General features: G+C 53.2%; 1 protein-coding gene across 1 annotated transcript in view; it reads right to left on the bottom strand.

The window, feature by feature from the left end:
- The window catches only part of RND2 (Rho family GTPase 2), a 29,944-nt gene extending 21,753 nt beyond the window's left edge, over nt 1–8,191 (bottom strand). Inside the window, exons 1-2 of the mRNA XM_044999577.1 lie at nt 8,023–8,191; nt 6,891–6,978 (exon numbers count right to left, since the gene is read on the bottom strand). Coding sequence (XP_044855512.1) covers nt 6,891–6,978; nt 8,023–8,121 — 187 coding nt within the window. The 5' untranslated portion in view covers nt 8,122–8,191. The remainder of the gene's footprint in view (nt 1–6,890; nt 6,979–8,022) is intronic.
- Nucleotides 8,192–20,198: the final 12,007 nt, after the last annotated feature.

Raw genomic sequence — 20,198 nt, forward strand, 5'->3', positions numbered from 1 at the left:
CATCTTCCCAGACACACAGGAAATCTATTTCAAGCATCAGCATTTCTGCCGCTAGCCCTGCGACTCCTTAAACTGCTGTCCGATTGGTTATTGACCTGCATGAGAATGGGAACCAGCTGCACATATATTTAGGCTTAACTACTTATTTGTCCTGAGGCAGGACACAAGTACGTTGGCGGGGGGCATTTGAGGAATTATTCTGGGATGAAAGGGCAGCTCTGCATTTCTCCTCTGCCTCAGAGAGCGAGTGACACTGAACTTCTCCTGTCCTTTCTCTGGGACTAAAAGAACCTGCCGTGGTGATCCTGCAGGCACTTCACTGGGACTCTGGGAATGAGAAAGCACCAAGAATCCATGGCAAGGTCACCCTTAAACCCCAACCCTATTCAGCTCCTTAATCTCATCAACATTCCTCACGAGCTCCCACTGAAGAGGGATTTGTTATCAGAAGTGGTGGGTTCCCACACTCCAGACCACAGCAAGGCAGCCTGCTTGCTGAATGCCAGAGGGGTAGGGGGGTGGGGGAGAAGTCCAGATTTACTGTGTTATTCTTGTCCTGAAAGCACAAACACCGAGGCAAAAACACAACCCACAATCCTGCGCCAAAGCAGCCCCACTGCTGCAAGCAGCAGCACAGGCAGACGGCACTGCTTAGATCTCCCAAGCCCTGTGATTAGCAGGTCTACGGGATAGGTGGTAAAGGCACCGGAGTCCTAGCTACACTACAACTCCCACTGTCCCTCCTACGGGTGGTGAATTCTGGGGCCCATTCTTCTCAGCATAGACCGGTGCTGTCTGACTGCCTTTAGGGGACGGCATCGGAGCCAGTGCAAAGCACAGAGTCAGGCCAGGATCCACACGAGTTACACCGTTGGTGTAGTTCCCCCTAGCATCAACAGGCAGCATGCGATGTGCATCAGCAAGGCGTACCCGAGTCCCAAGCAAGGATAAGCTGCCTCAATGCAAACTGCAGCTTTGCCTGTCTACACGAGGGGGCGCCGTAGGACGCGGGTGCGGCTCTACTGATGTCAAGGGGTGCTGGCCGTTTGCTCCGGCAGCGGCTTTGCCTGCAGGGGTCTGAACTCCACAGCACAAAGGCGGCCTCGGATTACTTGGCTCACTTCCTCCCCTTTAAGGGGAGAGAACAGAGGGATTAAATCCCAGACCGACCAAACCCCATTGACTTGCTGCTTGTCCCACGGCCTCAGAGAGGGGTTCCCGACCCACGTGTCATCTGAGGCGGTTTCTCCAAATCCAGTAACCAGGGCACAGGAGGGCGTGCTGGGGAAGGAACGCTACCACCAGAGCCATGGAGGAGAAAGGGAGCTGGATGGGAGAAAGTCACCCTGGTGCGAGCTGGCTGCAGTAAACACACCGGCGATACGCGGGGGCAGCAGTGACTGGTGGCAGGGAGTGAGCAGAAGGAGCATTCAGTTTGCAAACTCTGAGTCACCCCCTTTCAGGATTCAGCTGGAGAGCTCAGTCACCGGGAACAGGGCAAGCAAAGCTTTTAGCCACTGCACTGCTGGAGAGAGGGGGACTTGCTGAACCCACCAGCCGTTCCCATAGAGAGCAGGATTTTCCATAGCTAATCAGAGCATTGGGCTAGCAAGGCCGGTGACCAATACCTGCAGCTTCACGGAAAGCAACCCCCTCCATCCACCCCCCCACATCACCAAAACACAACCAACCTGCCTAGCCCTGTCGTCTGGCCAGCCATCAATCCACCGAGTGGAGACCCACTCAGAGGCCTGGAAATGTCACAGCCTCACCTCAGCAAAAATGTCTTGAGGGGTCACTAACTTACCCAGCCCTTTTGACAGCTGGCTGCAGGTTCTCGCTATGCCTGGTGGGGGAGGGGGAAAACCCTTGCCCCCATCAGATTTCAGGCACCACTCCTGAGACCTGCGGAGGAAGCAAGCCCTGATGGGGGAGACTATTTACCAATCACCAGGGTCACAAGACAAATATGAGCGTTTCCCAGTGCAACCGGTACTTCCGGACTGTGGCAGCACATGCACCTCCGTGAGCACAGAGATCAGAATGCAGGTGCCGTGAGGCTGAAGGGCGGCAAAGCAATCTCGCCTCTGCAACGAGAGCACCGCAACTCCCCACTGGAGTCCTGGGCCCGGCAAAGCTGTTCCCAAAGCCATGGGCCCCCCTCCCGCCGGCAAAATGCTCCTCTTCTCCAGACTGACAGGTGGGCTGTCCCCGCCTCCCCACCTCCTTTCACGCACAGGCATCAAACTGCTTCTTAATGGTTTCAAAAATTCACATAAAAATGGCGGGGGGAGGAACGGACATCCCTGCTGTGCTGTAAAATGGCACCTGACGCGTTTTCACTCTCACGCTGCGTCTGGGTGTAGGACCGACATACAAAGAAACAAACAAACACTGAACATGACTGACGTCTGCAGAGGGACCTGAACCAACCACTTGTTCTCTTCACTGTTGAATGCATGTTTGAGATCTAGGACCTGGGGTGAAATTCCCGGGGAGGGTGCAGAATGCTTGCACTGGCCTCATGTGCACAGGAGGCTTTACCCTCGTGGAAGGCTTTTCAGGGCCAAGAATTCTATTCTAGGCCAGGGTCACCTTCCAGCTATGAAAAACTAAATGGAGAGTTAAGGGTTAAAAGATTTTCAGGAAAAAATCCAAGTCTGCAGTATGATTTGGGATTAATTTAATTCCTCATCGCTGCCATTCACCCTCCAATAACGTTTCCCTAACTAGATTTACCTGTTCTCTTGCCATCTGCTAATGTCAGAGCCTGGATTTGCCACTTAGCAAGAGGGGCAAATTCAGCCTGATAGGCCTACATTAGCCAGCCTCCTCCACACGTCACCTGGCTCCATTAGCCTCAGGCAAGCTGCTCCCAGGAGCTGCACACAATATCGTAGTTTAGAACACGATTATCAACAGGCATCTTGTACAGTCCGACAAGCTGTGGCTGCATTTAGCTCCAGTAGAGGGAGTTTTCTAACTAGGGGGCTCTTGCACTAGTGCCCGTTTCTGGACACACCATGCAGCTCTACACACTTTCACAACTACCTAATTGCAAAGGGAAAAAATTGCTAGGCAGCTCCCCAGCTCAGGTCTCTTTACAAATCCCAGGAGGGTGGAAGCCCAGGGCTTCAGCTTCAGTTACCAGGAGCTGGCAAGTGACAAAAATATAAACCATAGTCTCAAAAGGAGAAAAGAAGGAGCTAGCCAGCAGCACCCTTCCCTCCTGCGGAGGGTGGAATTTAGCAGGAACAACACTCCCTGCCTGGGAGCCAGTTAAAAGGGGCAGGTAGCCCCTCGTCTAGAGAAAGAGCATCCTGCGGACTGCCACTCTGCACCAGTGGGGAAATTATCTGCTCCAGATCCTATCAGCTCAGCTGCTTCCATTTGCTATTAAGTGAAACTTATTTTATCAAAAGCTTCTGTTGACAAGCAGGGCTGGCTTTAGGCCAATTCCCCCGAATCGGGCTCCGTGCCCACGCCTAAGAGGGCCCCGCACCCTCAAGAAAAGCACCTAACTTTTTAATTTTTACTCACCCGGGGCGGTCCGGGTCTTCGGCGGCATTTCGCTGGCGGGTCCTTCACTCGCTCCGGGTCTTCGGCGGCATTTCAGCAGTGGGTCCTTCAGTGCCGCGGAAGGCCCGGAGCGAGTGAAGGACCCGCTGCTGAAGTGCCGCCGAAGACCCGGACCACCACCGGGTATTCGAATCGGGCCCTGCAGTTCCTAAAGCCAGCCCTGTGACAAGTGTGTCCAAAGGGAAGTGGAAATTCAACAGCAGCTCAGTCTACAGCTAAAAATATCAGTTTGATTACGGGGGGAAATTGGTGTGTTGCTTTGCAGGACTATTTATTGAAGAACTAGCTCTAGAATAGTTCACATTCAAGCTGCAAAGGAAGGGAATTATCTGGGAAGCTACCTAGTGACCTCTCTCCACAATAACCATTAAAGAAGGGTTTACACGTTTCCGAAGGAGAAGGAGTGAGAATGAATCAAAGTCTGTTCACAGCAAAGAAGAAAAGGAGATAAATGTTGGATAAAACTCACTGCTTTTGTTTAAAAGACAAAAAGGGTAGAACTGAGTGCGTCACAGAGCGCGATGCAGGTGTACAACACAACACATGTACATAGCTCTAAAACCATTTCATCGCATCATTTTCTTTTAGCATTTGTAAGATCAAAGCAAACGTTCTGGAAAATTCCTAAAAAACACCAAGCGCGTCAAACATGCGGCCATGCACTCGAACGCTGACGTTTTTAATTCGGAGATGCAGATGCCCACCGCGGAGCCGTTGGTCTCTAACAATCATACGCTACCCCTGAGCTGCTGGGGACAGGCCCCAAGTTCTACAGTTCAGGAACTCCCCCAAGCAAATCCGAGGCAATTGTTCTGGATAACAAAACTCAGCGTGCACAGCCAAAAAGCCATGAGAATGACAGGATTTTCTGCTCCCACCTCATTCTCTAGCAAGCCAAGTGTCTGATTCACCACTGCACTCCGCCGGTGTAGCCCACCGTTAACAGGCCCTACACGTTTAGCAGTGCAACTTTGGCTGAACTTTGGTTACTGGGCGTTCAGAAGGACTTTATGCAGACACATCAGTTCAATAATTCCCCAGCTCTGAACCATCGCTTTGTGTGTTCAGTCTCCACAGTTTCTGCCTCTAGGTAAACACTGGTAGCTGAAGCCTTTCCACTTCATTGTTTCATCCCTTGTTCTACCACCTCCAACAGCTGCCCTGCCAACCAGTTCACTGCTGCTGCTCCTGCAAAGGGAAAGACCCTCTTTTCTTTTGCAAGACAGAGGGACCTTTCGGCAGCGCACACTTCTCCCATGTCAGGAAGCCGTTAGTGAGGACTTCACAGCTGCATCTTGCACAGCAGAGCTAGACCAGCTACCAGGGGTAAACTGTGCTAATCCCACAACTATCAATTAAGCGATCAGGCAAGGGTGAGATTTAAACGTTTCCGAGCGAGGGAATTCCAATTTAAAGTCTCATATGGAATAGAATCTCACTTCTCATTCTGAATCCAACAGCCATCGATAGGAAAAAACAAACAACAGCCTTAATTAACCTTCCCAGCAGGTTTCTAGTACAAGTGCCCAGCCACGTCCTGGCTACATTTAAAGGTGCACCCACATTTTTTTGCTAAATGCCAACATTTTATCAGCACTGCTACAAATAAACCACTTGTGTCGACTCCCGTTTCGTAAGGCTCTCTGTGGCTTAGGAGGGCTGTACTTATGGCTTCCTGGATGATCTCAGCCGAGGACACAGACAAAAACAAACAAACATTTGTCAAAGGGAAGAGAGTAATGAGAGAAAGGAACCTTCCTGCAGCACATTCCTCACCAAGGTGAGGTCTCCAGTCTTGAGAGCTTTTTCTCCCATTTCTTGCTAGCCTCACCTTGCACCGACGAACTGGTTTTATTATCACGCAATTGTATCCATTATACACCCAAACCAGGAAAGACACGAGCGCAGCACAGCAGCTGAACGGAGCGTAGAGCAGGAGACTGTATTAGTGCAAGCTACAATCCATCTACAGGGGTCACTGTGTCATTTAGTGTGTTAGTGTGGGGCCAGACAGGGGAGGAACCACTGGGCTGGGGGTGTGCAGTGAAGCACAGGGCTGTGCAGAGAAGTCACTGACACTACCCCCCGTAACAGAATGCAGCCAGTGACATTTCTAAAGCAGCAGTGCAAGTTCCAAGGAACAAGTAGGCATTAGCGGGAAAGCCAGTCGTCGTGAGTGCAGCCAGCGTGCAGAGTGGGTCTACAGCCGCACGCAGGTGTGTAACGATAACAGACGTGTGTGAAGGGTGCCCACACCACTGAGGGAGATTTGTTTGGCCTGGCACAAGGGGTAGAATAACCAGGAGTCACAGGTTTCCAATAAACAAGGAAAATCTAGGTTAACTGTCAGCAATAGCTCCTGGGGGACGTTCTCTTGCTGCTTGCGGAACAGTCTCCCAAGGGAAATGGTAAAAGCCCAGGCCCTGGAGACATTTACAACTGGATTAAATAAAACCCAGCACGAATTTGCAGAAAAATCCCACCCCTGAAGGTAGCTGCACCCTGTTGTTTCAGCTCGGTGGGTTTGGGTTTGGTGAAGCAGGATGGAAATAGAGTTTCTAACCCTCAGGGACGAGCCCCTTGTCATACAGCGCAGGGCATGACCCTGCATTGGCCCTGAGGGGCAAGGACCCGAGACCTCCCCATCTCTAGTTTCTGTGAGAACAAAGCAGTTGTCAGTTCAAAGGTCCAACTTCCATAGGTCTTAGAAGAGTCCTAGCAAGGCAAATTGTAGGAAACTATGAAAATACCCACCCTGGCCTCCCCAATAACCCATCACTCTGTCTCCTCCTATGGCCTGCAGGGGTGCCAATAATTCTACTGTATTACTTTAACCCCCCTCACCTCTCTGGGCAAGGGGCACTGCCATGATTCCCTACATGGGAGAAAGAGACAGATCTGCGGCTGGGTCTGGTGTGTGCCCCACACAGGGAAGATCAACAGGCAGGCTGCTATCACCACCCCGTGCCAGCAGGTCAAAGCTGGCAGGCTGCCTCCTCCTGGGGGCAGCTGTCCTGCCCTGATGGGGGAACAGCACAGGGTGTGGATGGGGCTGCTGGGAGCAGGGGGCTCTGCAAACCTGGGTGGGGAGCGGTGGGGGGATGGGGCAGAGCAGTTGGGGGACCCAACAGGAGGAATGGGGTGAGGGAAAGGCAGGCAGGCAGGAGGGGAAAAGAGGGGTCCCAGCCTGGGAGAGAGTCCTGACTACTGAATCCAGGATGCAACATTCTCATGAACATTTACCAGCCAAGCCACAAAATCTCCCCTCCCGAAATCCCCTGCGCCCCCATCCAGCCTGTCTGCCCCCTCACCTGAGGTGTCCCACATGTTGAGCTCGATGCGCTGCTTGTCGATCTCGAAGCTCGCCGTGTAGTTCTCAAACACGGTGGCGACATAGTTCTGGGGGAGGAGACGAGATAAGCCCGGGTTAGCAGTGCCCGCGCCAGCAGCCCCAGGGAGCCGAGCAGATCCTGCCCCAGCATCAGCACCAGGAGCGGATCACAGATTGTAACTGTCCCTGACAGACCCCAGCCAGCGTCCGGCAGCACCCCCAGCCCAGACCCCAGCTCCCCTGGTCACACCCCAAATCCCCCACCCAGACCCCCAACCCCCTTCATCCCCCATCACACCCCCAGACCACCCCCCAGCTCCTCTTCATCCCCCACTGCACCCCCAGCCCTCCATCCACCCCTGCTGCACCCACAGGCCACCCCTCGTGCTCCCCCAAACACCCCCCCAAATCTTCCACCCAGATCCCTTCATCCCTCACTGCCCCCCAGCCCCAGCCACACCCCCAGCCCAGCCCCCCAGCTGCACCCAAATACCCCACCCAGACCCCCAGCTCTGCCAGCTGGAACCCCAGATCCCTTCATCGCCCATCGCACCCCCAGCCCCCCATCAACGGCCATTCCCTGTGCTCCCCCAGCCACACCCCCAAATCCCTCACCCGGACCCCCAGCCAGAACCCCCGTCCCCTTCATCCCCCACTGCACCCCCAGCCCTCCATCAACCCCTGCCGCACCCACAGGCCACCCCTCGTGCTCCCCCGACCGCACCCCCAAATCCCCCACCCAGACCCCCAGCTTCCCCCTGGACCCCAAATCCCCCACCCAGACCCCCAGCCGCCTTCATCCCCCAGCCCCCGCCGCACCCCCAGGCCACCCCTCGTGCTCCCGCGACCGCACCCCCATATCCCCCACCCGGACCCCCAGCCATAACCCCCGTCCCCTTCATCCCCCACTGCACCCCCAGCCCTCCATCAACCCCTGCCGCACCCACAGGCCACCCCTCGTGCTCCCCCGACCGCACCCCCAAATCCCCCACCCAGACCCCCAGCCGCCTTCATCCCCCAGCCCCTGCCGCACCCCCAGGCCACCCCCCGTGCTCCCCCGGCCCCGGCCGCACCCCCAGGCCACCCCCCTGCTCCCCCGGCCCCGGCCGCACCTCGGGGTAAGAGTCCTTGGCGAAGACGTGCAGCAGCGCCGTCTTGCCGCACTGGGTGTCCCCCACCACCACGATCTTGCAGCGGGCCCCGCTCTCCATGGTGCCGCTACGCGCCCCGCATCGCGCCGCCCGGCTCGGCTCGGCTCCGCTCCGGACCCGCGCCGGGCGCCCGGGCGGCTTTAGCCGGGACCAGCCCCCGCGCCGCCCCGCCCCCGGCTCCGCCCGGCACCAACCAGGCGCGGAGCCGCCGCCGCCGCCCCGCCCCGAGCCCCGCCTGCGACCGCCTCTCCCGGGGCTGCGAGCCCGAGCCGGGCCGGCCGGAGCTCGGGGCCAGCGCCCAGCGGGGCTCGGATACGGGGGCGTCGCTGCGCCCCGCCTCTGATCCCAGCTCAGCCCGATCCCCCCGATCCCCCCATTCATCCCTCCCGCAATCCCCCCAGCTCAGCCCGAGCCCCCCATTCATCCCTCCCGCAATCCCCCCAGCTCAGCCCGAGCCCCCCAGCTCAGCCCGAGCCCCCCATTCATCCCTCCCCACAATCCCCCCAGCTCAGCCCGAGCCCCCCATTCATCCCTCCCGCAATCCCCCCAGCTCAGCCCGAGCCCCCCATTCATCCCTCCCCACAAGCCCCCCAGCTCAGCCCGAGCCCCCCATTCATCCCTCCTCCCTGAGCCCCCCATTCATCCCTCCCCACAATCCCCCCCAGCTGAACCCTCCTCCCCAAGCCCCCCCAGCTCAGCCCGGACCCCCCGAGTCCCCCATTCAGCCCTCCCCACACTCCCCCCAGCTCAGCCCGAGCCCCCCAGCTCAGCCCAAGCCCCCCGATCCCCCCATTCATCCCTCCCCACAATCCCCCCAGCTCAGCCCGAGCCCCCCATTCATCCCTCCCCACAATCCCCCCAGCTCAGCCCGAGCCCCCCATTCATCCCTCCTCCCTGAGCCCCCCATTCATCCCTCACCCACAATCCCCCCAGCTGAACCCTCCTCCCCAAGCCCCCCCAGCTCAGCCCGCGCCCCCCGAGTCCCCAGTTCATCCCTCCCCCACAATCCCCCCAGCTCAGCCCGAGCCCCCCATTCATCCCTCCCCACAATCCCCCCAGCTCAGCCCGAGCCCCCCATTCATCCCTCCTCCCTGAGCCCCCCATTCATCCCTCCCCCACAATCCCCCCAGCTGAACCCTCCTCCCCAAGCCCCCCCAGCTCAGCCCGCGCCCCCCGAGTCCCCAGTTCATCCCTCCCCCACAATCCCCCCAGCTCAACCCTCCCCCCAGCTCCCCAGCTCATCCTGCCTCCCCGCCCACTCATCCCTCTCCTTAACCCTCCCCCAGCTCCTCAGCTCAGCCCCCTTCCCCACAGTCCCGGGGCCGGAGGTGCCGGGCTCTGCAGGGGCTGTTTCAGCCAGTAACTCCTTGCCTCTTGGTTCCCCTTTGCGCTTGGCCCGCTGGCCCCATGCTGCCGTGTTTGGGTCACCAGCAGCACAGGAGACGGGCTGAGTAAGAACTAAGGGGGGGGGGGCGCACGTGCCGATGAACCAAACTGTAAACCCTGCATGTGATGGAAACCGGGTTCCGCACCCCTGGGCTGAACTGAACTTTATCTGGGGGCGCAGGAGACGTCTCAGCCGCTCGCCTCATGCACTGACTGTGTGTAGGGTTACACCACCCCAGAGCTGGGCTCTGCAGAGCTACCAGAGGGAGCACCCAACTCTGCTTTCGGGGGGGCCTGCAGTTAATTCCCCCCCCCCTGGTTTTTGGGGTGGTTTTTAATTTCTCAGCAGTAGGGTGGGTTTGAATGGAATGGGATCTATTACAGTAGCTCCAGGCAGAGGCCCCAGACAGGCGTGGCACCCAGTTAAGGCAGACTCTGTACAGACAGGTAGTCTAAGCTGCTGACCTGCCAAGATTTGTGCCTGTGCTTACCGGGATGCGGCGAGTAGGGCTACTGCAATATATCAAGGCTTGGTGTGCCTCAGTCTTTGCAGGATTGGGGGAGGGTGACCAGATGTCCCGATTTTATAGGGACAGTCCCAATTTTTGGATCTTTTTCTAATATAGGCTCCTATTACCCCCCACCCCTGTCCCGATTTTTCACATTTGCTGTCTGGTCACCCTCGATTGGGGACTGAACAGATGTGCTTAGAACCCAGCATACCTTGCTCTGCCAGCCTCTGGCGAGCTTTAACGGAGACACTGCCAACATGAGCAAGGTCCTGATCCCGCCAGGAGAACGCTGCAGACAGACCCTAGGCCCACACATGGCCCCATTCCCGTAAAAGGGGCTCTGCTCACACAGAACCCGGGCCTACAATCCCCCAAAGCATCTCTGTCATTAGTCTGTAATGGGCGGATTAGAGACGCGCACAGTTCATCATTAACTGTTATTGATAGCACACTTTGGGTGACTTAAGTGCTTTACAAATAATAATAATGGCTTTTCCCTGGTGCAAATAATGTATCTCATCAGTCAGTGAAGGTGTTGTTTCTCCAGGCTGTGGATACTGGTCTCTGTGCCCTGGTCCAGAGCTGGTGGTAAGCAAACCTAGTAATAATGATCCGCCAGCATCCTCCTGCAACCAAACTTCTAGCAGCTGATTACACACTGAGATACGCTTGCTGAGCTGCCAGGCCCTTTTCTGGCTCTGACCTAGCCAGATGGTTATAACTAGTTCTGGGGAAGCCTTTGGCACTTCCCAGAGCACCTCTCTTGCCTATGTCTAAAGCTAAGAACAAAATGTCAGATCAGGGTGCTCACCACAAGGGAAGCATGAACAAATACACAGGTGTTGCCAGAGCAAAAATCAGAAAGCCAGACCTGAGCCTGCATGGGCCAGCGGGTCTTTGCACCTTTTTGCCAGCCTGTTGTCTGGGTTCACCGGGGGGCCTGGTGAAATTGCACTTACAATCACATTTGTGAGTACTTGTGAAAAACAGGAGTTTTCACAGGTCTTTGCAAAGCAGGGCTTGGTTGTGTTGGGGGAGGGCCACCGGTAAACCAAGTGTGAGGAGTCATGTGGTGCCTAGGCCATGTGCAGTGGGGTGAATTTCATCCTCTGTGCAGTGCTGACCTGGCTTTAACTGAAAGTACCTTTGTATGTTACAATGGAGGTTTCTTTTTGTAGATTGCATAGGATGAGAACTGTGACTGTCAGCTCTTCGGAGCAGGCTCTGTGTTTTGGGTTACGTTTGTGCAGCATGGGGGGCCTGGGGCACTACCATCATGCAAATAATAACACAATGAAAGGCACCAAAGGACCTGGAAAGCATCCCAGAGGGCAGTGCTGTTCACCCTCGCCTAGCACCATTCCTCCAGTGTCGTCCCAGCATGTGTTAGTCCTTAGTCAGGAGCAGAGGTGGTAGGGGAATATGTTTTGTTCCTATGAACATTTTCAGCAAAAATTAAAAACTTTTCATTTTCATTAAACATTTTCTTTAAAAAAAAACAACAGTTTTTAGACCTTTTGTTTTTGTTTTCAGTTGCCACAACATTTTGTCAGTTCATTGTCCACCTCCAAAATGTTGACAAAATTTTCCCACTGTGACAAAAATGCCGTGTCTTCAAACCATTTTGAATTACAAACGTTGACTAGTTCTACTCAAGAGTCTAAAACCTCTGCATTATTTAATTAAGAGCATCAATAGTATCTGCAAAGACAGAAGGCTGGGCTGCTGGCCATTTCTACATGCTTCTGCCTTCGGGCAGATTCACAGGCCTGGTCTGAGCTGCCACAGCCTTCTGCAAAGAGTTTGGTAATTCCAGCTCTGCAGTGGAGGGGCATTTCTCACTATGTATGGACCGCGTGTCTATACATTACGTGCACCGATTTTAATTAGCAGAGTTCTTGAAAGAGGAAGGGCTCCTTCTATGCTAATATCTCACTGGCTGAGTTGCAGAAAGATTTACCCTAATGGCAAATTTTAATTTGTCAGTGACAGGCTGTCACAAAATGCTGTAAAAATAGAGATAACGAAGACACAGCGACTCTGAAGAAGTGGAAATAGAAATGTTTTGGCAGCGATGGCGGGCGGGGGGGTTATTAATGGGCTGTGGGGCTCATTTGTTATTGCTCAAAGCATGTCCATTTTTCATGAATAAATGTGCATAGGGCAAAGGACAGAGACAAAGCCAGGAAAGGTGCCCAGAGAGTCCGTGGGGCTACCAGTGCCCAAAGCTCTCAATTCTCTACCATCAGCTAAGGAGTCTGTCCGCCTGAGCACTGACCGGGACACGTTTCCGCAGACTGGCTTGCACCTTGCAGAGCGGGCTACAGCTCCATTGCACATTGACAGGTCAGCCCCCCGTGATCCCTGCCAGGATCCATGTCTCCCCAGGCTCCGTCATGGCCGCCTGCCCCGGAGGCAAAGGCCTTATCTAGATTAGGATTTAAGGGGTGACGTTAGCACGTGTCAACTAGCGCACTGTAAAAGTCCAGTCTAGACAAGGCTGTGCGCCTTAGATGTGTTAAAGCCTAGGTCCCCCCACCCTGACACCTTCACATGCAGGCAGGGGCGTGGGAAATCACAGACCAGCACTGCCAGTCCTGTATAAGTGGAAGCCAGGCAGTTAGTGCTATTATTCCTTTAAGCCAGGGGTGCTGCCGCACGCCCAGCCCCCCTCCTTCGAGCACCCGCACACTCTAGACAAGCCAAAGGAGGCTGGGTGGGGCTCTCCTTGCAGCCCTGCGGCACAGCTGCTCACAGACTGTAAGGCCAGAAGCACCCTTGGGAGCATTTACTCTGAGCTCCCCCATACACAGGCCACAGGACTGACAGAATCCCTGCTGGAGCCAGAGCGCTGCTAGTTAGAAAGCCGTCCAGCCTTGACTGGAAAGTAGCCAGGGATGGAGAATCCAGCCCAGCCCTTGGCGAACTGGCCCAGTGGCTAATTACCCTCACTGTAAATGTTTGGGCCTTGTTTCTATCCTGAATTTGTCCAGCTTCCACTCCCAGACACTGGCTCGTGTTAGACCTTTGCTCCAGAGGGAGTGGACGAGTTTTCCCCACGCTCAGTCCCTGCGGCCTTTGCAGCAGCCTCAGCCCCTGCTGACTCAAGCACCTACGGGAGAAAGGGGTTGATTTCCCAATCCCCTCCCCCGCAGCTTTTCCAGAGCCAAGTTGGGAATTCGGCAGCTAGTCTTCTGCAACGACAGGAGGGGCACAGCTGCAGCACGTGTCCCATTTGGTGCAATCGACCATTTGGCAGGGCAACACTTGCATAATCTGTTAGCCAAGCCACACTGGCAGGGAGCAGAGAGCTACCCAGTGAAATCCCAGCACGCTTAGCACCACTTGCTGTGCGTGACAGATGGTTTCCACACACAGTGCTGACCATGGTTTCTCCAGTGGCTGGATATTCCCTTTCTCAAGGGAGCTTTGGATCATTATTATAACTCACACAACTTCGCACTTCCATTACTATCTTATTTATGGTAGCACCCAAGGCTCCCAGTCAGGATCGGGCCCCGTTGTGCTGAGCACGGTACAAACACATTGCAGGAGGCAGTGCCAAACCCAGGCCTGCAGAGCCACTGGGTAGCAGCAGCTCCATGCTGCCACCCAGTGGCATCTGTAAGGAGCTTGTGCCATGACCCAGTGTGGACACAGACCATGGGAAGTCCCGCCTCAAGGGGTCTGACAGCCAGCAGCCTCATGGCTCCTGATTGGCTCCCTGCCCTATATAAACCCAAGGGGCATTCTGGGAAGCATCCAGGTAACAGGGTGGATCTCCTGTAGCTGCCCCAAACATCCCTGCTCCTGAGGTCCTGGCTTTGACCTCGTCTTGATTTTGGATTTCACTCCTGACCAGGACCCTGAAACCCAACTCTGATTCTTGACATCGACCCTGGCCTGGAACTTGGCTATGAACGCCTCTGTGGCTTTCAGGGGGGGCAGCAGGGACAGCCCCCCCACCCCAATAATCATTGGGGGCACAGAACTTCTCCAGCCCAGGGCTCTGGAGGGAGGGAATATTGAGCTCCTCCTGGGGGTGGCAGCAAGCTCCTTGTGGGGAGGGGGGCAGTGAGCTGTGCCTCCCCCCCCAAAAAAGGGGTCAAATTTTAATTCCCGCGTGTCCCCCTGGCTGCTCTCAGTCCCAGGTTTGACCCTTTTCTGACCCTTGGTCCCAACTCCCTTTGTTGGGACCCTGACACCCTGCCTCAAAGAGCTCACCCTCCGAAAGCTCAGTCCTGCAAGGTCTCGCCTTTGGCTCCAGTGATGGGAGCGAGGACCCGCCCACATACAGCAAGTTGCAGGATCTGGGCCTAATTTAAGAGAAAACGCAAAAAGTGAGTATAACAGACACGAGGACGGGGGGCCCACAGGAATAGGCCACCAACATGCACAAACTGAGGCTTCTGAATCCTTAGGCGCTGGATTTTTAATGTATTTGCAGAGGGGAAGCCAAAGGAATCCCCCATGTTGCCCTGTGCAGTAGGGCGCTCAGCCAGCAAAGCAGTTAAGTGCGCATGTCGCTTGAAGCACATTGACACTAATGGCACTACTTGCATGCTTCGAGTTATGCATGTGCCCGCGTGCTGTGCAGGCCTTGATTGGGTATTTTTCACTCCTTCCTGGTTTTCTGGGTCTTGCATTACTTGGTACAGAGTTTTTGCTGCACCATTTAACTCCTCCATCTGTAGCTCCACAGCCTGCGTATTACATCCCAGATCACTTTGGAATCGCCCTAATATATTTCTCCACCAGGAGGACAGAAATAGGGAGAGAGACACATTTTTATTTCCTGACAGATCTATTTTTAAATATCTCCTTGGTGTCTGATTAAATATTGTGCCAGAGAGCTAGAAACTTGCAAGGCAAACATGCAGAGTCTTGATGGGCTCTAGCAGAAAATGCACTTTCAGCAGTTAAATCATTCAGCCCTGAGTAGCGTGTTATTTGATGGATTCACCTAGAAGATTAGGAGGTGGAGTAGTAGTGGAGTTTGAACACACACAGCAAAAGATACAAATCAACAGCAATTAGGGAGGTTCAGAGAGAGAGAACATCCCAACCAAATCCCCTTTAATGTGTTCTGCCTGTTTTCATTCTGCACTAGAATAATGCTGAGCTGACTCGCCACTGGCATTAATGAAGTTTGCACCTTGGGGTGAGCAATTTAATTTATCTCAGCAAACCAAAGCTCCTTATAACAGTCCATAAATGCTGTCTGATGAAAGCAGCATCCTTCAGCAATCTCAGGGATTAGAATATGGAGGTATTCGACTGACAAGGACAGTAATCTTATTGCCTATGTTATAGCCTTATGAGATACTGGGAATTCACAGCTCTAACTGAGGTATTGAATCGGAAAGGTGAGCGGAAGCCCCCGAAACGCTCCAGTTACACAGCAGCTCCTCTTTTCTCTGGCTCTGCTGAAGAGACAATCCCTGGGATGCCTTCAAGACCAGACAGGTTGAAACTTCATTTGCGCCATGCAAAGGTCTGAAGGACTCTCCAGGCGCCGCAGAGTCCGACTAAGAGTTTTCCTCCCAGCTAGGATACACAGACAGGCTTATGGGAGGGGCTGTCACTTGTACACACAATGTGCCCCCACCACCTGGTACAGGCAGCTGTTTGAAACTCAGTCCTCCCTGCTTGATTGGGCCTTCCCCAGGGCGTGGCTTGGAGGTGGACGCAGCACTGAACAGACACGCTCTGGTTTCTGGGCTGGCCCCTTGTATCAAGGCTGTCCCTTGGTTTCGCAGCAGGACAGCTCTCTGCTCACTCCTGGATCACAGGTTATCAGGATTATGGAGCTGAGTGGTTGAAATCTTGTCGTCAGAGATCTTTCGACAAGGCCCAGCTTTCGGAACGAGGCGGCCGGTTTCCGCCGGCGTGTTCTTATTGTTTGGCATCTTTTGCAGGGCTGCCCAGAGGGGGGGCAAGTGGGGCAATTTGCCCCAGGCCCCGGGCCCCACAGGGGCCCCCACGAGAATACAGGATTCTATAGAATTGCAACTGTTTTTTATGGAAGGAGCCCCCAAAACTGCTTTGCCCCAGGCCCCTGAATCCTTTGGGCGGCCCTGATCTTTTGTCACGATGAACTGACCATTCTGGGTGCTGGGATTTTCCTGTTCTCCCTCTTTTCCAGCATGGGGGTGCGGAGAGCACTGACAACCAAAACCGGACACTTTCAATTTCAGTTTCAACCAAAATGAATTTTTGTTTAGTATGAATGAACAATTGAAAATTTACAGGCAATTTTGAAAACCCACCACCACCATTTAGACATTTCTTTTAAAAAAATCTCTGGCCAAAATACGTTTCATTTTTAGACCTGCCCATCATTTAGTTCTGGTGTCCGAGTAGCACCTGCAGGGAGGGGTCCCGCTGGGCCAAGCACCACCCAGCCATGTGGCAGAAAGACAGCACTTGCTGCAGAGAGCTCCCGCTCTAGGCTAACAACAGGGTGCACCAGGCTGACGAAGCAGCTGCGAGAATGGGGAGGGAGTAACAGGAACGCACTCCTCCAGATGTGCCTGCAGTCTAGCTTCCTACCTGCCATGCCACTACGCTGTGTTTATAAATACCTGTCGTCTAGGTTTGTAATAGGTCTGGGAACCCCCCTGCTGCCAGCTAGTGAGAAAATCCCCTGTGACGTGGCTGTGATGCAATCAGAGAGCCGTAGCAACCACTGTGACATGGTAGCTATGAAGTGCAAAAACAATCACACAGCTCTGGAACCAGCCGCACTGTATGGGAGAGAGCCCTCAGATAGCCATATCTTCCTTGCTGCTGTATTCCCGCTGCCCAGCCACCTCTCACTCCCACACACAGCCCCTTCGCTCTTGCCTGGCACTCCCAGGGGTAGGGTTAGGCTTGGACAGGAGGGGAACAGAGTGGGGCAGTTACGTGCCCACAGTACGCCAGGGACTAGAACCCACGGCAGTGCTGGCCTCACATGCATTAGCACTGCACAAAGCTAGTTCTAACTAGGTTGGCTTAGGGCTTGGCTACACTTGCAAGTTGCAGCGCTGGTAGTTTGCAGCGCTGGTCGTCCAGCTGTGCAGGGCCAGCGCTGAAGTGTGGCCACACTTGCAGCATTTGCAGCGCTGTATTGAGAGGTGCATTGTGGGCAGCTATCCCACAGAGCACCTCGTCCAATTTTTGCGCTGTGGGTTGTGGGAAGGGGACGGAAGGGTGCGGGTCATTCCGCTTCCTGTCCCAATGCCCCGTGGTGCATCGCTTCGCATCCCAGCATTCACAGTTTTTCCGGCCACATTTGGCGTCATTGTGAGTCGCTTTCAAGACAGCTCATTTCTTCTTCTGTAAGACAAAAATTAAAGGGGTCAAGCCCCTTGGCTTCATGCTCAGCCCGGTGGCTTCCACCATTAGAAGAATGAGCCACTCTGCAAAGAAACCGGATCAAACCATTTTCCCTCTTTACATCCTCGAGAAGGCATGTGCGTTCGGCAATACCAGAGCCCCGCAGCCATGCTGGAGGGAAGAGTGTGAGGATGGGAGAGGAGGCAGGATGCCGCTACCCCAGCTGGCTCAGGCCTAGATGTCTCTTTGGCGTATCACTAGGTTTGGAAAGATTAAATTTTCATTGAGAAATGTCAATTTCACGGTCCACACACAAACCAATGAAAAAATATTTCCCTCAAAATAATCAAACTGTCCAGACAAGCACATAAGGGATAACACTGCTTACGAACTTGGTGGTGTCTGATTTAAGGCTCTTTACTTTCTATTTTGGCCTGCGTTACTGACCATTTGTGTTTGAACAGTTATAAAACATTGTGAAGCTCAACATCTACAGTCATGGAATAATTATCCCCTGACACACACACCCAATTTTTCATACCTGCGAACATTTAAATAGCTTTAAAAAAAGTGCTTAAAACTCATCATTTGCGCAACTGTGAAAATTTAAATAAAAATAATCAGGAAAAAATGCTTTAACACAGACATTGCTGTTATCCGTCAAAATTATACACATCGAATTGTGCCAAAGCTACTTCCCCGGGGGAGGAGGGGCCAGTTCCCGGGGCAGGAGCCTAGTAAGGGAGGACTGCAGCCGCTTACAGCCGGTGGCCACAAGAGGGTGAACAGGACCTGTCACAGCTCCCTCTCGGCTGGTTTTCCCTTGCAGGGCGGGTGCCCTCTGTGCGGCACAGTATTTGTTTTGGGGGTGTCCGTTAGGTGCGGTACACAGAAGACATTGATGATGATGGTGGTCATTGTCTGCATCGTCCCACCTGAGGCTGGGACCCTGTGGTGCTAGGTGCTGTATGAACAGCCCCTGCTCCATGGGAAGAGGAGGAAGGATCCATTCCCCGTTGTACGGAGGGAAAGCTGAGCCTCACCCAAGGAGTTTCTGGCAGAGCAGGGCATTGAAGCCACCTCATAGCTCAGAGCCCGCTCCCCTCATTAGCAAACAGTCTCTCTCCCTTTGCCGTCTCTCCTGGCATCAGCCCCCTCCCCGTCTGTAACAATCCAAATGACCCAGCCTAGTGACAGCCCAACCGGTCACTCTGGGCGCTGCTGCAGCACACACAACAGTAGTCTCAGATTGTGGCCGGACGTGGGCATCCCAGTAAGAACTGGTCAAGAGCTTCAAACGTGTGTGCCTAGAACTAGACACCTAAACCCAGAAACCTGCACCCCAGAAAGTGGCACGATTTTCCGAAGTGCTAAGTACAAGCATCTCCCACTGATGCTCTGTCTAGGGCTTTGCTTAGAGGTGCATCTCAGATGAGCTGGTTTTATGAACGCCATCATGTGACTCTATAGGAGTTACTTTTGTGGTGTCGAAGAAAAACTCAGTTCTTGCTTTTTGTTTGGGTGCAGCAAAACCAAATACTTTATTATTTCTCCAGTAATTACCATGGAGGGAGAGAGTGCCATAGGACACAGGGTCCTGGACAGGTCTCTCCACTGGTAAACAATCACAGCAAGCCTTTATACCTTTTACAGACAATTTCTAACAATAATACAGACAGTAAAAAGCAACAAATACATTTTGTTTATACATAAGCTTCTCTGCTATCTCACTAGAAAAACAAGACTGCAAGACTGCATATTGCAAGGTCGTAATAACTTTCACACAATTCCCTCTGTCTTACATTATCTTGCTTCCTCACGTCACCAGGGTCACAGTTAACCTAACTCATGCTAACTAACATTCATTAAGATCTCTTTAAAACCTTGTTAATTATTTACTGGCTTCCACACTCCCCCCTTTTGTACTTCTAGTACAACAAACAATTTCAACTCTCAATTCGCATGAAACCATGGACTTCAGATTCTACAGCAAACAAGTCAACCGTCATGGGACGTAATGACAATGCATGATTAGAATGAACATGAAAGGTATTGCTATTCTTACGTTATTTACAACAACAACAACAATAATATAATCCTAAATTAACTAACAACATTACAAACAATAACAATCCCATAGGAATAATATAATGGGGCTGTTGTACAATTGCGAACACAAAGCACAAAACATCATACCTAGTACATAAAGTAAACACTCTATAAACTGTATGAAAGGCATTCCTTCCAGCTTGATATATATTCTAAAGCATGGGAATTTGCCCTTGCAATTCAGAGATTCTTAGAACCTTTGGTAACAATGAAAGCAAATTTTGAAACCGATCAGGCATTATTCTAGTCCAATCAAAATATACCTAAAATCTAAGAGCTACTTGCAATATTTTATCTGCATTCTATCTACATTCTATCTGCATTCTATCTGCAGGCCAGTAAATGATATAATTGCCTGCAGCAGTGGTAAAATCAATATGTATATCCCATCAGGTGTTATTCTAGGGGTACTGTCTATAAATCAGGTAGGTATACCAGGTGGTCTAATTTCCCAGATGTCTCGGTAAATAATTCAGTTCCACATGCATCCTCCCCATGGACCCAGCAGGATTCGGTATGTGGGAGCCCACAGTCCCTAACTGGTCCATATGCTTGGAAGGAGCACTGCGAATGTCCACACTGCCATCCAGAAAGTGTCCAAGTATGTCTTCATGACCACAGATCAGATGGTACTCCTGATGTGTCTGTAAGGGCAGTGGGCCAAGTCTGGTCCAGATCCCACTGCAATGCCTTCCCAGCCTCAGTGATATTCAATACCATCTCTGTCAGTCTCCTTCTGGGTCATAGAACTAAGGGTGGAAACGACAATCTGGGTATGTAGAAAACTGGATAAGGGCAATGTCAGTTAAA

The sequence above is a fragment of the Mauremys mutica genome, chromosome 25, assembly GCF_020497125.1.
Source record: "Mauremys mutica isolate MM-2020 ecotype Southern chromosome 25, ASM2049712v1, whole genome shotgun sequence".
Lineage (NCBI taxonomy): Eukaryota > Metazoa > Chordata > Testudines > Geoemydidae > Mauremys > Mauremys mutica.